The 17,565-nt window shown below is 39.1% G+C and overlaps 1 protein-coding gene across 1 annotated transcript; it reads left to right on the top strand.

Moving 5' to 3' along the window:
• Positions 1 to 191: 191 nt before the first annotated feature.
• On the top strand, positions 192 to 10,105 carry LOC149953229 (synaptosomal-associated protein 25-like). The gene is made up of 8 exons (XM_090169821.1): positions 192 to 275; positions 850 to 891; positions 4,432 to 4,480; positions 4,628 to 4,745; positions 7,263 to 7,328; positions 7,406 to 7,468; positions 8,892 to 9,036; positions 9,998 to 10,105. The coding sequence occupies exons 1-8, from the start codon at positions 192 to 194 to the stop codon at positions 10,103 to 10,105; spliced, it is 675 nt and encodes a 224-aa protein (XP_090025947.1).
• The last annotated feature ends 7,460 nt before the right edge of the window (positions 10,106 to 17,565 follow it).

Below are 17,565 nucleotides of genomic sequence, written 5' to 3'. Positions count from 1 at the left end.
CACTGAAACCTCGAAACTGGTGGCCAGTTACCTTTGTTGACACCCTCGCAGATTACGATCTACAAAACAATTGTACGTGGTCACAATTCCTGATACAAATCCATTCCAGCACAGCCGTCAGTGTTAAGGCAAAAGAAGACTTCTTTCCGGGATAAGACAGTTCTAATAAGAAGTCGAGCATAGAATCTAAGATGGACAAGCTTAAGGTAATCGGAATAGGTGCAAAGACCGATCTGGAGCTGATCCAGGACCAATCCGACGAAATCACTGATGAGGTAAATAGTTGAACCTGCTTTATTTTTTCCACATTTGGTCGTCCCGCCCCTTCCGTCTTCTTCGTCACAGCTTAGAAAGTGCCTGTTCTATCGCAGTGGCGGATACATAAGGGGGCGCCCCCTCCCTTGACGCTTAAGCTTTGCATTGGACTTGATGATTTATTTTTACACCCATAAATGAAGTTGTCTCTTGGCGCCCTCCCCCTCCTTGAGTTTTTTCTGTATCCGCCACTATTCTAGTGTAATACCCGGATGGTTCAATAGTGGGTCGGACATTATGTATTAAGTTGTATTGGTTGAGTTCTTGAGAGCCTACGTGCCATAACTAAATATTCGCTATATAATATAAAAATAGGCTTCGTTCTTAAATTTTGGTCATAAATATCGCCGCCTACCAACCGAGTTTAAAATTGAATTTTATATATTTCCACAACAAAAATATTTTTTTACCAATTTTATATTTTTCCTCAACAAAAATGTTTTTTTACCAATTTTATATTTTTCCTCAACTAAAATATTATTTTGAATTTTGACCAGGAAAAAACCTTTAAAAATTATAATTTTTTATTTTCAGTCTCTAGAAACCACAAAGCGAATATTATCACTGTGCCAAGAGGTCTGTATATTTTTTTATTTCGGAATTTTAACGTATGTTAGTTTGAGGCCAAAATTGTTATTTAGAAACTGTTCTTGCGGGTATCATTACCGATCATTACATGTTGTCTTTACTTCTGGTGCCTTGGTTATTATTATTATTATTTCCATTACAATCTAATTAAGGCTTTTCTTAACTCGTGTGCACGTTTGTCGCCTGCTCTTTCTAATGAAATGAATCAAAATGGTCATCTCGAAAATATACTTAAACCTCCTAATAAATAAATGCAGCGTGTTTCAAAATGTTATGCAAATATTTTAAGGAGTTGTAGGGGGTGAGTTGAGAAGTATGCCTGTTGTTTTTTTTTGTTTTTTTTTTTCATTTTTCTACGATGAGCACCAGAGAGCTTCAAAGTGTGACCTACTAGACCCTGGAAGTAGGCTGCAACAAGCGCTAAACCAAGTTCCATTGTTGCAGTTTGAAAGTGATGATAAATCGCGCACCCTCACTACTTTAAATACTGTTTTGGCTTACTTTTTACGCTGGTTACCTCGATTTGTTTACCAAGTTCTTTTTTGCCTATCACACGAAACCAAACCTTTATGTTCGCATTTCCTTGCTGCTTGGATTTATGCTGGTTGAAAAAAACACACAAACGAAAATGCGTGCGCCCTCGGCAACAAGCGGGTTTTTGCTTATAAACTTTTTTCCGTAGGTTTTTTTGAAAAATAAAAATTAAGTAGTCGAGAGTATAGTTCAAGGAACGTGTATACCAATTTTCAGAGCTGTATACCAATTCCGAACAATTCGGGTGTTTTTTGTAACCATGCGCTCTCACTACTAGTACTAATTCGAATAACAGGAAATCACGTGCCAAAAAAGATAATTTAAAGAAATTGCAGAAAATGCAATTCCAAACCTGTGGACATTCAACTGTTACGCTAAATGAGGAAGGACCTAATACCAGTTTAAGCAGCATTCCTGAAACTGCGACCAGCTGCAGTGATGACAAAGATGGAGAAATTCCACGGCTTAAAAAACAGAAAATATGAAAGAAGGCGTAAATTATACGAGAAACGTTACAGTAACGTAACGTAAATGCACACGCAGCAAAGAAGAGCTGAAGTGTAACATTGTAATTACATTAAGCACTTGACATTGACAAAACAGCTCGATTATCTAAAAAACAGACCATGTCGATCTACTCAGTTTTGTCTGAAAGTCAAGTCAAGCTTTTGAGGAATTGTCTAATTTGCTGAATTTCTGGTCTTCTGGCCCGCTGAATTTTGAAGGATTTCTCCTACATTGAAGCTACTATCTTATAAACCGTCTGGACAAAATTGACTAATTTTCTGAAGTGCTGAATTTCTGGACCGGAAAATTTTATATTATTTTCGGAGACTTTCTTTAAGTTTGAAACCGTCTGGACCAAATTGACTAATTTGCTGAAGTGCTGAATTTCTGGACCGGAAAATTTTATTTTATTTTCGAATAGTTTCTTTAAATTTCAAACTTTCTGGACCAAATTGACTAATTTGCTGAAGTGCTGAATTTCTGGACCGGAAAATTCAGCACTTCAGCAAATTAGTCAATTTTGTCCAGACGGTTTATAAGATAGTAGCTTCTATGTAGGAGGAATTCTTCAAAATTCAGCTGTCTTGACGTCCAGAAATTCAGCAAATTAGACAATCCCAGCTTTTGAGAGGAAACAAGAAAGTAGCATGGACTCTAGATTATTTGAATAAAGCCTTTGCACTTCGGTAACGTAGCAAAAGGGCTTATGTATTTTTACGAAAAGGGATGGGCATATCTCTAACGGGGCTGTTATTATTAGAAGGTTATGCATCAAGAATTAATGTTGTAGAAGAAGTTCTAAAAATTATAAAAGTGGTTGGGGAAAAAAATCCGAAATGGATAGAGTGTCAGTTTTAACAAATGATGAAATGAAAATAAAATCCCAATATGAATATGACACAAAATGTGAGCAAGTAGTGCACTCTAGTGCACTGTAGTGGGTAAACATTCTCAGATCCAAATCATAATGACTAAACATATCTCGTTTGATATCTTATCCAAAGTTCATGAAATAGGATATAGTGTTTTAGCTTCTGATCAGTTTGCTATATGGGTTGGAGGAAATCAGGGCTTGTGGATAGAGAATATAAATAGGCTTTATCTAAGCCACATCCAAGTCAGATTTACAATTAGGGTTATAACATGAATATGCAAATTCAGTGTGACCAATGAGCAATAAATAAAAAAAGATTAGGGAAAGAAACAATACAAGTTAAAGTGATGGAAATCGTTCGAGTTAGAAATAGAATCTTTGATTCTGTAACAGAAGACTTGCTTCTGTGATCGGGTCGGGTCGGGATTGGTAAAGTCGGGTTGGAGTATAGTTTACATCCGATTTGAGTCCATTTAGAAGACTTTCAATCGAATACGATTTGTAAAGAAGCCAGTTTTCAAAAGCGTCGAAACAGCCACCCCGGCGTTAATCTTGGCAGCCATCAGCGCGAGATTTGAAAGCCTTTTTCCGGACGCGCAAGAAAATAAAAACTTTTCAAAGAGCGCTAAGTCTAAAAACGGGCTTAAAGTGTTGGTTGCACGAAAAATCGATAGTAATAAAAACGAATGAATGCGGGCTTGTTTTGAAGCCCAGGACGTTCGCTTTCCAAAAATGTCATTGTCGAAACAAATTTCCAAGCCTAAGTGTATTAACTTTGAGTCCGAAACTGACCTTTTTCACTCCCCAAAATCCTGAAATTTTCGGCGAATTTTCTCCTCCGTAGCACGAGCAATTTGGGGCAATCAAAGCTGTAGTTTTATTCCTAAAATAGAAGGAACTGAAGTGGAGGGATTCTGTTTACTCGTAGAAGTTTTCAAACCAGAGGTTTTTAATCATAATATTAGGCTTATTATCGAAATAAAAAATATTTTTTTACGCGCGCGCGACCCGACGTTTTAAGAAGAATTTACAAGGAGCCTTCGGTTTAATATCGTTTTTCTACTACGTAGGCTTGTGTATACTTTTTCCTGGGTGTTAAATCAACCTGCTTTTAATCCCAGATGTAAAGAAATGTATTACAGACAATTAGCCAATGATACGCTTCGCATTTTCTGACGTCATGGGTGCCGAGAAGTCTGGAAATTCGCCGAAAAACTCGATTTCCACCATTTCGACTTCTTTTTATAATAATTCAAAGACCACTTAACCGATTTTGATGAAATTTTCTGTACTTGCTCTTTCTAATGAACCATTAATTACCCATAGCTAAAATTTCGTGCAACCAACACTTTAAAACCTAACACCACAAAATGTCAAAAAGGTCCTATCTAGGAAAATTATGATCAGATCTTAAACCGGAAAGTCACTGTCACTAGCTGAAACGTTTACACTACCGAAATATACAAAAATCCGGTTCGCACGACATCTTGAACTATTTAAATACTGATCAAAGTCGGAGCTCAATCTCACAAGACGTTTCACCCCATTTTGGCGTTATTTATTGTAGTTGGTTGTTATTTTCCGTATGTCTATATTTTTTCTTATTATTATAGAGCGAAGATATAGGGATGAAAACCATGGCAATGCTGAATAATCAAGGCGGTAAGGATTAATAACGCATGCTGGACATTCTTATATTTGGAATTATTATTTTGGAAAGTTTAACGTCAACGATCGTGCTACAAATATGTTGTACGTCAAAATGTTTATTTTTCTCGTTCTTCTCTATCCTGGAACCTTTGACCTCAGAACAACTGGACAGGATCGAGGAGGACATGAACCAAATCAACATCGACATGACAGAGGCCGAAAAGAACTTGACCGGCATGGAGAAATTCTGCGGCATTTGCGTGTGTCCCTGCAACAAGTACGCCCCTCCAACTCTTAAAGGGAATAGACCGTTGTATAATTTCGAAACCAATCAAACCCTTAACAAAGAATATTTCAATAGGACCCTCAACCATGAGTATACTTTTTAGTGTTAAATACTGAGCTTATGTTCAGTACTTTTTGGGTAGGTCGATTTTAATATGTTAAATAGGGGTTTGTTACTCCATAGACCCCCTACCCTAAGAGGGATATTTATCGTTGGTAGTAATACTTCATTCTGATAATAGTGCATACTCCCGTTGATCCTCCATAAGTGTAAGTGTGGAAGTTCATCCTCCCGTTGATCCTCCATAAGTGCGGAAGTTCATACTTCCGTTGATCCTCCATAAATGCGGAAGTTCATACTTCCGTTGATCCTCCATAAGTGCGGAAGTTCATACTCCCGTTGATCCTCCATAAGTACGAAAGTTCATACTCCCGTTGATCCTCCATAAGTACGAAAGTTCATATTCCCGTTGATCCTCCATAAGTGCGGAAGTTCATCCTCCCGTTGATCCTCCATAAGTGCGGAAGTTCATCCTCCCGTTGATCCTCCATAAGTGCGAAAGTTCATACTCCCGTTGATCCTCCATAAGGGTGGAAGTTCATCCTCCCGTTGATCCTCCATAAGTGTGGAAGTTCATCCTCCCGTTGATCCTCCATAAGTGCGAAAGTTCATACTCCCGTTGATCCTCCATAAGGGTGGAAGTTCATCCTCCCGTTGATCCTCCATAAGTGTGGAAGTTCATCCTCCCGTTGATCCTCCATAAGTGTGGAAGTTCATACTCCCGTTGATCCTCCATAAGTGTGGAAGTTCATACTCCCGTTGATCCTCCATAAGTGTGGAAGTTCATACTCCCGTTGATCCTCCATAAGTGTGGAAGTTCATACTCCCGTTGATCCTCCATAAGTGTGGAAGTTCATACTCCCGTTGATCCTCCATAAGTATGGAAGTTCATACTCCCGTTGATCCTCCATAAGTGTGGAAGTTCATACTCCCGTTGATCCTCCATAAGTGTGGAAGTTCATACTCCCGTTGATCCTCCATAAGTGTGGAAGTTCATACTCCCGTTGATCCTTCATAAGTGTGGAAGTTCATATTCCCGTTGATCCTTCATAAGTGTGGAAGTTCATACTCCCGTTGATCCTCCATAAGTGTGGAAGTTCATACTCCCGTTGATCCTTCATAAGTGTGGAAGTTCATATTCCCGTTGATCCTTCATAAGTGTGGAAGTTCATACTCCCGTTGATCCTCCATAAGTGTGGAAGTTCATACTCCCGTTGATCCTTCATAAGTGTGGAAGTTCATATTCCCGTTGATCCTTCATAAGTGTGGAAGTTCATACTCCCGTTGATCCTCCATAAGTGTGGAAGTTCATACTCCCGTTGATCCTCCATAAGTGTGGAAGTTCATACTCCCGTTGATCCTCCATAAGTATGGAAGTTCATACTCCCGTTGATCCTTCATAAGTGTGGAAGTTCATACTCCCGTTGATCCTCCATAAGTATGGAAGTTCATACTCCCGTTGATCCTCCATAAGTGTGGAAGTTCATACTCCCGTTGATCCTCCATAAGTATGGAAGTTCATACTCCCGTTGATCCTCCATAAGTGTGGAAGTTCATACTCCCGTTGATCCTCCATAAGTGTGGAAGTTCATACTCCCGTTGATCCTCCATAAGTGTGGAAGTTCATACTCCCGTTGATCCTTCATAAGTGTGGAAGTTCATATTCCCGTTGATCCTTCATAAGTGTGGAAGTTCATACTCCCGTTGATCCTCCATAAGTGTGGAAGTTCATACTCCCGTTGATCCTTCATAAGTGTGGAAGTTCATATTCCCGTTGATCCTTCATAAGTGTGGAAGTTCATACTCCCGTTGATCCTCCATAAGTGTGGAAGTTCATACTCCCGTTGATCCTTCATAAGTGTGGAAGTTCATATTCCCGTTGATCCTTCATAAGTGTGGAAGTTCATACTCCCGTTGATCCTCCATAAGTGTGGAAGTTCATACTCCCGTTGATCCTTCATAAGTGTGGAAGTTCATATTCCCGTTGATCCTTCATAAGTGTGGAAGTTCATACTCCCGTTGATCCTCCATAAATGTGGAAGTTCATATTCCCGTTGATCCTTCATAAGTGTGGAAGTTCATATTCCCGTTGATCCTTCATAAGTGTGGAAGTTCATATTCCCGTTGATCCTCCATAAGTGTGGAAGTTCATACTCCCGTTGATCCTTCATAAGGGTGGAAGTTCATATTCCCGTTGATCCTCCATAAGTGTGGAAGTTCATACTCCCGTTGATCCTTCATAAGTGTGGAAGTTCATATTCCCGTTGATGCTCCTTAAGTGTGGAAGTTCATATTCCCGTTGATGCTCCTTAAGTGTGGAAGTTCATATTCCCGTTGATGCTCCTTAAGTGTGGAAGTTCATATTCCCGTTGATGCTCCTTAAGTGTGAAAGTTCATATTCCCGTTGATGCTCCTTAAGTATGGAAGTTAAGACAAAATTATCTACAGGGCAAGTGGTTTGAAAGTCGATGCCGGGACTTGGAAACCGAACGAAGACGGTAAAGTCGTTACTGGGTACGTCAATTAATCCGACTCCATGACATTTCATTCTTTAAACGAATATCCCTTTGTGAAATTGATCGTGATATCAGACAGCCGGCAAGATTCAAAAGTAACAAAAAAAAGGGTGGACCCACTACCGGATTCATTGCAAAGTGAGCTTACATTATTATTCATCTGAATTATTGCATCTTGGATTAATAATATATATATATCATTGTACAGTAACGCGTGCATTTCACCACTTGGTGGGAAATGAGAACGCGACGATGTGTTTTCGACGGAAATCTTTTGAAATACGTTTCCGTTTGTAACGGGTTCTGATCGGGATTTTGAAAATACCGGCGATTGTCTCGTATCATTGAGTTATTAATTATTATTAGTTTGAAAAGTTAATTTAAATTTGGTATTATATTGAAATGGGTGTTAAACGGTGTACGTATCCGCGATGTAGAAGTGATTCAAGATAAGCTCATTTCTCAAAAAGAATATATCAAAACACGTAATAAAAGCATGAGGTTTCCTGTTTGTTACGTGTGTTTCAAGAATTTTCCGCTACGCGGTGCGAGGGTCGTAAAAGCCAGAAAATTGTTGAAGTGGTATATCCAGGTAACACTATTATTAATCCAAGCTTAAAGCAAGTGGCGGCACATGTGTACCTGGCTGGCACCTAGGAGCAACAAACACAGAACCTCACACATGCAACCCGTCAAAAGTCGTGCATTTTCTTGTGTACATTTTTCATTGGTTAGACGCTTTAGCGCCTGCTGTTGTCGGAAGGGAAAAATTAGAAATTGTCTTCCCCCTTTCCGTAAAACGTTCAGCGTAAAGGTTCGTCCAATGACATTTGTACACAACACTGCGTTAGCGTGTTTAAAAGCTAGCTGCGTTCTCCTTGTGTTTGTTGCTCCTAGTTCAAACTACCCAGGTAACAAGCCTCAATTAGTAGCTGACGAATTTGGGGAAAAAGCTAATTGAAGGGTGGCATTCTTCGATTAAAAATAAAAACCCGTAATATTTAATTTTAAATAATTTATTAAATATTTAAATTTTGATTAAATATTTAAATAAAATATTTTGAACAGTTAAATGTCAACGAAAATTACAAAGAAATTCTTGATGAGGGGCCTCTTAATCACGCAGTGCCTACTCGTGGAAAAATCCTGGCGGGGCTACTGCCTTTGGCGAAATTATTTATTCGATGCAGTCTCTCGTCTTAGTAATAAAATCTCCGCGTCGATGGGTCAAAAAATTTCAAATTTTGCGTACGGAATTTTGAATCTCAAAGTGATTTCAGAAATCAGAAACTGATTTTGATATTTCAAAGCACCATTTTCGCGTTCATTTAATCATTTCTGGGATTTTCAACTGATCCAGAGATTTTTTTAACTAATTTTCGTCGATATTACAGAATTTTCAAGTGTATTTCAAGATTTCTAAAATCATTTTTCTCTAGAGTGGCGGTCCCGGTTCGCCACCCGTACCAGTCCGTGCCTAGCTTTAACCGGGCAGCCCATTGGCACATCGCGTGTTAATTTTAAAATGTAAAAGTAACGTTCATTTTTGGGGGGTTGCCAGGATATCGAATGACGCCCGCGAAGAGGAAATGGAAGAAAACATTGGACACGTGAACAACATGGTTGGAAATCTGCGCAATATGGCTATCGACATGGGCTGCGAAATAAGAACTCAAAACACACAGATCGAACGAACTATACATGAGGTGCGTATCGCTCTTTTTTATTGAGATTAAACAGTAAAATGGAATTTCCTTTTGGTATTATCATAAGTAAAATAATCAACGTTAGTATGACACTGAATGATTTTGGTTGAATGATAGTCTGTCACACAGCGATTGGGTAATCGGAAGTTTCGGAACAGCAACGAAACTAGTTACTTCCTGCTTCCGTCGTTAGAAAATTTTCTGTCGTGTAAATTTGATGGTGATCACGTAATAGTGTTAACACCTTTACGTATCAAATTTCATAATAACTCCTTCGGTAACAAATAATTCTTTCACAATAGTCGATTATAAATCTTTACCAATAGTCGATTATAAATCTTTACCAATAGTCGATTATAAATCTTTACCAATAGTCGATTATAAATCTTTACCAATAGTCGATTATAAATTTTTACCAATAGTCGATTATAAATTTTTACCAATAGTCGATTATAAATTTTTACCAATAGTCGATTATAAATTTTTACCAATAGTCGATTATAAATCTTTACCAATAGTCGATTATAAATTTTTACCAATAGTCGATTATAATTTTTTACCAATAGTCGATTATAAATCTTTACCAATAGTCGATTATAAATTTTTACCAATAGTCGATTATAAATTTTTACCAATAGTCGATTATAAATTTTTACCAATAGTCGATTATAAATTTTTACCAATAGTCGATTATAAATTTTTACCAATAGTCGATTATAAATTTTTACCAATAGTCGATTATAAATTTTTACCAATAGTCGATTATAAATCTTTACCAATAGCCTAGCAGTGATTGTAGGTGGGGATTTTGGATAATTCCTCCCATGTTCCATAAATAGTCCTTTAAATAAAAGATCATTCATAGCCAATTATAAAGTTTGTGCTGCTGCGACTGGACATATAAGTGGTTTGTCTATGGGTTCTCTTTATACTGCCAAAGCTGATAATTTTCTATTCATAGATCTGGCAACATGTTTCAACCAGGGGGCAAGACAGTCAGAGAAGGGTTTATTTAAGCCCCTATTACGTAACAATCGTTACTAAATGTAACAGTGGAAGTGATCACTGAAACCTTACGTCACATCATAATTTCATACCGAAAAATATATTATAAATTATTTTAAAGCAAGCGGCGGCTCCTGTCTAGTTGCATTCGTTCGCACTAGATGTCGTTAGCGTATTCATCCAAACAAGATGAATAAGCATCAAAATCTAGTCTAAAAGGTGTGGCAAATTGGGACCTTCTCGCGATAATTTCCTTTTCGGAATCACGTGATTATTAACTAATTAAGCGCGTGGTTTCGGGAAGCCAATAGATGGCAGACAAATCGCCTTTCGCTTTGAGTTCCCCGAAGGTGCTGCCACCTAGAAGCGCTTTTAGAAACATTTTTGTAAACTTAAATTACTTTTGTTGATAGAGCCGCCTCAAGGGGGTCTCATGTACGAAAATAAATGATATTGGCCGAACCAGGTGACGTCACTTGTAACTTTGAGAAGCCTAGCATTTTCCGAACCAGTGACGTCATGTACTACAGTAGAAGGCTGAGTAACAGACCTAGAATCAGACGACGGGTAAATCAAAGCCCCCTTTTCGAGGCAACCTTTTCTAGTCCAAATTTTACCAACCTTGGAGCCGCCTAGCATTTTAATACTTGATTTTCTCATTAATAATAATATGATTAGCTTTCTAAAGAGAAAACAATGGGGAGGGCTAGTGGATTTGGTTCGTTAGGTAATAAACCTTTCCATAAAAGAAGCTACGCTTGCTGAACTTGTTTTTATATAGCTCATTCGTCACGAAATACGTCGAAGTTCAGTTCAGTTTACACTTAAGAACAGGGTACCTCGTCGAATTTACTCTTATGTCCAGGGCTTTTCGTAGTGAAACGTCATCGATACGTCACCCGTGACGCAGCAGCAACATCAAAACAAGAAGGCCAATGTTAGTTTATAGAAAGGCCTATTTATGAACAGCTAATTGTTTGGCATCCGTTAAAAATTTTACATATTTGTTTTTCATACATTATTTGATTTTTGAATTTGATTGTTTTAACATTTTTCTTTCGACTGCTCCTTCCGTCGGGATCTCGCTTTCGTTATCAACCAAACAGGCGCAAAATGTTGATGCTAGACTTGACGTCGCAACCAGAAGAGCCGATAAACTTTTACATAGCTAAAAATGATTAATTAAGAATTAGAGTTGTTAATTTTCCGGAAAAATAAAATGCGGAAAAATTGACAGAAAATTTTCCGAATAGCCGCTTCAATAAAACATCTCCAAGGAAATTGCCAAGAATTAATATTTCCGAGAGCCAGGACCTGCAACTCACTGATTATATAGTGCTTGTTTAAATAATGGAAACTTTCCATCTGTAAAAAGAACATCGTGTTTTTGCTTAGCCTTAATATGTAAAAAAAAGCTCCCTGGCATACCATACAAGTGAAACGTTTCCATTATTTCAACAACCACTATATAAACAGTAATTTCGAGGTCCTGGCTCTCGAAAATATTACTTCTTGACAATTTCCTTGAAGATGTTTTATTGAAGCGTCAATTTTCCGCAAATCGAAAATATAAAAATTTTAAACAGAAATTACTTTTTAAGGGTTTTAAAAGTTTTTAACTTTTTATCGATATAAAATATCTAATAATAGTAAATATACCACAAAAAAATTAATAGTGTTACATTGTTAATCAGTTTAAAGCTAGTCTAGAGGTTTAGTTTTACTTTTAGATTCGAATAAATGAGGCGAAAATGCCGATTTATTTAAATTTGCAAACAATATGAGACTAATCATGGAATGAAAATTTTCCGACTTACAACACTAAGAATAGTTATTATTTAATTTAAAATTAAAAGAAACGAAAAATGCGATTAAAAAATGTATCTAGACACTTTGATTACGAATATTTTTACTCCGACTATACTGTAGATGGCGCTACACAACACTAGGGGACTTTCTCTCTTATATTTAATAACGGGGCGCAACGCATATTCCGTAGCACTTTCTAATAGAGTAGTATCGATCTGTAGCTTTGGGCAATGGCCGCCATTTTGAGGGCAGTTTTTTATCTGTAGGAAAAAGCATGGGTGACGTCGACATACGTCACGCCGATATTACTCTATTGGAATTTGTCACGGGGCATACGTCGCGCCATCTACAGTATGGTATAAGTAAACATCTTCCGCATCGGGACTTTGTACAAATTAATTAGAATTAGAAAAATTAAATTGTGTTTTTTGTGAAATTTATATTTTTATTTAAACTGGTAACTTTATGTAACCTGTAAATGCTAATTGCATAGTTTTGACTTACTATTTTTAAAGTGGTATTTACCTGTTTTATAAATGAATCAAATAAATTCCTGCTCACCCTTAGTCTGAAAAGGCGATCAACACGTTTCTTAAATGTCAAGGATGGAGAACCGCATAAACTCAAAAGTTATCCTTAAAGGGAATATAACCAGCAAAGCAATCTTTATGGAAGACCCCTTCAATTTATCAAATTACCCTGTACAGTGGCGCCAAACATTTCTAAAGCCAGAGGCAAGAGCGGCCAGAGCTGCAAACGTTGGTGTTCCACACCAAATACCTGAGGTTATATTCCCTTTAATAATCGAATTTCAATAGGGAACTAACACTCCGTAGCTTTGGCTGTGGCCGCCATGTTGGGTAGAAATTTTTTTTAAACAGGAAAAAGCATGGGTGTCGTCGTGTGACGTAGAACTGTTACCTTACTATTGATATCTGATACATGCGCAATTAGACCAAAAAGCAGACGAGGATGATCATACCTGAGCGTTGCCTCGGTGACTTATGACGTTAGACAGGGCCGTGCTTAGAGGTCTCGCGGCCCTGGGCGAAATGCATGGGTGAAACTGAGTGTAGCGGCCATCCGGTATTCATCCCTTAGAGGCCCTGGGCGACCGACTTTTTGTTTTAAAACTGAAATAATAATTTAGTAATCTATTAATTTAAATACACTAAAAATAAAGGTTAAAATATAAAAATTAAATTTGAAGTTAGTCTAATTCTGATTTCTTTCAAAAGTCACGTATATCGACTTGCTTGAGGTAGCAAAATAACATTAAATATAAAAGTCTACAACGTTTTTAACTCATTTAAAAAAATCCATACGCTAAAGAAAGTTACCACCACCTTTATCGTTACTTTTAATTGATTTATTTAAACCTTTCAATTCTTAATTAAAGTGGAGGGTATTTATAAAAGAATATCACGTGTTGTCTTTTTGTAATTTGTTTTAATTTTCATGAGTGTTTAAGCTTAAAAATACTGATAAAATAAGCTTGAAAGTAAAAACTTATATTCTTAAAAAAAATTGTTTTATGATTTACGATATTTTGATAGGAAAATGTGAAAAATGGCTTAGTGTAAAAGGTTACTAATTAATTGATTGACGAACTCTCCATTTTGATTCTCAAAAATCTTTACATTCTTAAAAAATTTACCTTTTTATTTATTATGTACTTAATTTAATAGAATGTTTTTGAATAAACACATATTTTTTGGTTATCTGAAAGGATTGTAGGATTGTTTCAATGGGTTACGAACTACGAAGTTGATTAGAGGATGGTAATTATGTATATTCAGTAAAATGACTTGACAGTCCCTTTAAATTAATTGTTTTTAAGTAAATTGAAATTGGTTGGCTCGATGCTACTGATGGGTTAAAATTGTATCGAGCTAGTGCATCATCATTGGATGTTCTTCCGTTCTTCGGCCCCTTCATATCATATTTGGCGGACAGTACTTCTCGGCATCGACTGACTGATGCCTTCTCGGGTTGGAATTGACTACCGTCCTATTACGGGTGGTTGTCTGTTAGTGTTGCTAAATGAACCCTCGTTATTCCCACGGCCGTGTGAAGTTAAGAATGGTCTTCCCTTTGCTGCATCTTTCGGTGGGTTGGATGGTTCGCGGCAAAGGTGCGACCGTCAGGTCAGCAGTAAAGTTATCCTGCTGCCTATGGTGTTGGTAACCCGTCCAGGCTGTGGATGCTATCCCAATGCATTACGATAAGACGACCGGTGATTACGCGATGTTCCGATACTCAGGTGCCCGGCCGGTATATAAATTCTTCTCGGATGTGCACTCTGTTGTTACCCGTAGTGTTTAATCCATCTACAGACTCTCAATGACGGGAATCATTTTACCATTTACTACGATGTTATAGTTATTGAGGGGATGGGTGGTAGGGTCTAACCACAGAGATCCATTGTGATACCCCAACAATTAGACCTAAAAAGCCCTGTCTCAGAAACGAAGCCTACTACGATGATATTGTTTCATCAATTTTAATAGGGGCAGCTGAGACATATCATGCTTTTTGAAGAAACAAATTGTATACACGTCTCCAGAGAGAGAGGCCAAATTCGACTTCCCCGTGAAACAAAGCCGCAAAAGAGACAGCCAACACTAGAGCATAGCGCCCCCGATATTCTCTTTGATCCCGACTCCGAAAGTTTTTCTACGTTACTTAATTTTTTTCTTTCAAAGCGGGCTAAATTTTTAACCCTTCGCGCCCCCACTGCCGAGTGATTTTCGCCAAATGCCACTACCGACGAAAATCCAATCGGTGCTATGCTCTATCCAACACCCAAGGAGGAACAAAACAATATCAAATGCGTAAACGGCCACGTGAGTCCCATCCCGAAGAGCCCGTGGAAGGCAGACTAAACCGGAGAGGACCCAGGCCGGCGCCACACGGGGACGTCCGATAAGGCACCAGCAAGCCGAACTCGACTATATTATGATTACATGAAGAACGTAAGATAATGTTGTAAAACTAATTTTCAGTGGCCAGGCTAGAATAGGGTGATGGCAAGCCCTTCGTGCCTCGGGGGTCAACAGCCCCCTACACTTACAATTACCGTTAACCTAAGAAAGTTTTTATGGAAAGGGGCAAGTGCTCGGAAGGAGTGGTTCCGAGACCGAATGCAAATGACGAACACTACCAATAAGAATCATTTTAACCAAAAAAACTGTCAAACAGGAAACAGTAAAATAAATATAATAATAATAATAAAGTTTATTGAACATGAAAAGAAAGTTTACACTTATTGCGACCTGCTTTAGTAGGGAATGGACATGAATGTTACACAAAAATAAGAAAGATATAACAGCAATGACAAAGGAATGGATATGGCATAAGGTACAGTTAGGAAAAGTAATATATATATATTTTTTTTTTCGTTTTATGCAACTATATACATGAAAGATATTTACCTCCCGTAAAACTTGTCAAGCCGACTATTAAAGGCAGAACTAGAGGATTTAATCTTAATTAGGGGAGGGAGGGCATTCCATGATTTTATTACTCGCTGTGTGAAGAAAACACGGCGCGAGGTACAAGCATTACGCTCCTTACATATCGTAGGAGCTTTCCTGCCCGTCCAACGAATGGTAAATAAGGAGGTGGTCGGGACATCATACAACTCATAAATAAGTTTGAAGGCTTCAACCAAATCATTTCGCAGGCGTCTATTCGAAAGGGACATAAGACCAAGGCGCTCAAGACGTTCATGGTAAGACAGAGAACGAAGGCCAGAGACCATCTTGTTTGGCCTTACGTTGCACTCTCTCAAGCCTCTCAATATCCTTTACCAGGTGAGGGGACCAAATACTCGAAAAATAATCGAGATGCGGACGGACATAAGATTGATATAACACCTTAAAGTATTTGATAGAGAAATGGGAAAACGAACGTTCTAAAACATACATGGCACGTAGGCCGTGGGCAGAATCCACCCGGCTGTGAATGGTGCCCAACATTTTACCATTAAACATGACGCCAAGGTCACGAACAATTTTCGCTGGCCTTGATGACCCGACCACCCAACCGGTACTGGAAAAGGGGATTTTTAGGACCACAATGGAGGACCGTGGATTTATCAGGGTTAAAAATCATCCCATTTGTTGAGGCCCAGGAGTCCAAAGCGTTTAAGTTCTTCTGCAACAATAGACAATCGTGGGATAATTTGATTTCGCGCCCAAGTTTGGAGTCATCGACAAACAGCCTAATAAAAGACTCCCTAATAGCTAACGGGAGATCATTGATATATATGACGAGCAATGTAGGGCCTAAGACCGAACCCTGGGGAACACCACTATTAACGGGACACCAGGAGGAAATGACATCCCTAGTGTCACGCGTTGAATGTGGAGAGGTAAGTGATCACTGCCGTGATCGTCTAGGGAGGACCAATGGCACAGAAGCGACAGATCGGCACTTACGAAAGTCAGATCGATGGCCGAATCATTTTGAACTATTACCTTTTCGGGTCGGGGAGCCGTCATTAAGTAGGGTCAAGCTATCAAATTGTTCAAACCATTCCGTCACCAAGATGCCCTGGGCATCAGCTGTGGGACTGCCCCACAAGGAATGGTGGGCATTAAAATCACCTAGTAAAACGCACGAAGTACCCAAACATGGTGTAAATCAAAGTCGCCCCTCGGAGCTGAGCCATGGGGATCGTACACACTGGCCACCACCGTCCAACTGTTGTTCAGGAAGCAAGAAACTGCCACCACCTCTAACGCAGCGAAGGCCGGTAGCGAAGGTTGGCGATGGAAGTCGGAACTGGGGAATAGACGATAAGATCAAAAGCGCAACACCGCCTACCTGTCGGCCATTCCGATCGCAACGATAAACAGAATAACGACCAAAACGGATATTGATCGAAGAGGAATCAGATAAGTAGGTTTTTGTAAACCTACCATTAACGGATCTAACTTCTGAACCAGTTGCGTGAGAAACCCCAAATGGGTCCGGACCCCCCCCCCCCGATATTCCACTGAAGAATGGTATAATCAGTGGGATTTATCCTCAAAAATGGATTCGTCCACCCCACTCACTTCATCGTCCCAGAAGGACTCGGAAACAACAGGAATATCACCTAGCGGCACTAGGGTCTCACCGTCGATCCGGGAGCAATTGGCAAAGCGTTTCTTAGCTGATTGAAGAATATGTACAGCAGGTTGGCGGTTGCGACGGGGGTCTTTATGAATTTTAGCTAGATCAGCGAGAAAAGCAACAAGTGCTTCCGTAACTGGGGTTTAGGCGCTGGCTGTCGTTCATTACGAGATGAAGCCGAAGTAGGGCGGGAGAAGGGATCAGCACGAAGTAAACCCAATAGTGGTTTGGTGGGGGGGGGCTAGCGGGAGGCGGAGGAAACTCGTGAGAGCCCGCACAAAAAGTGGGGGTCAATGGAACAGCATGTGCTGCGGAGGCGTAAGAAGCAGCTACAGAAATGCGAGCCTCCGAGAAAGAAATACCTTTGGACACTTGGGTCTGCTTGACGACAAGTTCCTTACTGTATACGGGACAAGAGAGAGATAAACTAGGGTACGGTGCTTTACATTGGAGACAGCAAGAGTTTTTTTTACAGCTATCAGGATCAGAGTGGATTTCGTTACAAGGGGGTTCACCGTTTCGATTCGGGTGGCTGACGACAATGCTTGTCAGAGTGACCATAACGCCAACAACGACGACAACACAATGGGCGAT

This window comes from Leiobunum rupestre, chromosome 3, assembly GCF_980474605.1.
Source record: "Leiobunum rupestre chromosome 3, qqLeiRupe1.1.hap1, whole genome shotgun sequence".
Classification (NCBI taxonomy): Eukaryota; Metazoa; Arthropoda; class Arachnida; order Opiliones; family Sclerosomatidae; genus Leiobunum; species Leiobunum rupestre.
The sequence above is the reverse complement of the archived record's forward strand: the minus strand, read 5'-3'. Positions and strand labels throughout refer to the sequence as shown.

Bases quoted from the DNA above. Each gene is read 5' to 3' on its own strand.
- LOC149953229 (XM_090169821.1), top strand. From the start codon at position 192: ATGGACAAGCTTAAGGTAATCGGAATAGGTGCAAAGACCGATCTGGAG. The intron at 276-849 runs GTAAATAGTTGA...TTTTATTTTCAG, and splicing joins CCGACGAAATCACTGATGAG to TCTCTAGAAACCACAAAGCG. The intron at 7,329-7,405 runs GTACGTCAATTA...TCGTGATATCAG, and splicing joins GACGGTAAAGTCGTTACTGG to ACAGCCGGCAAGATTCAAAA.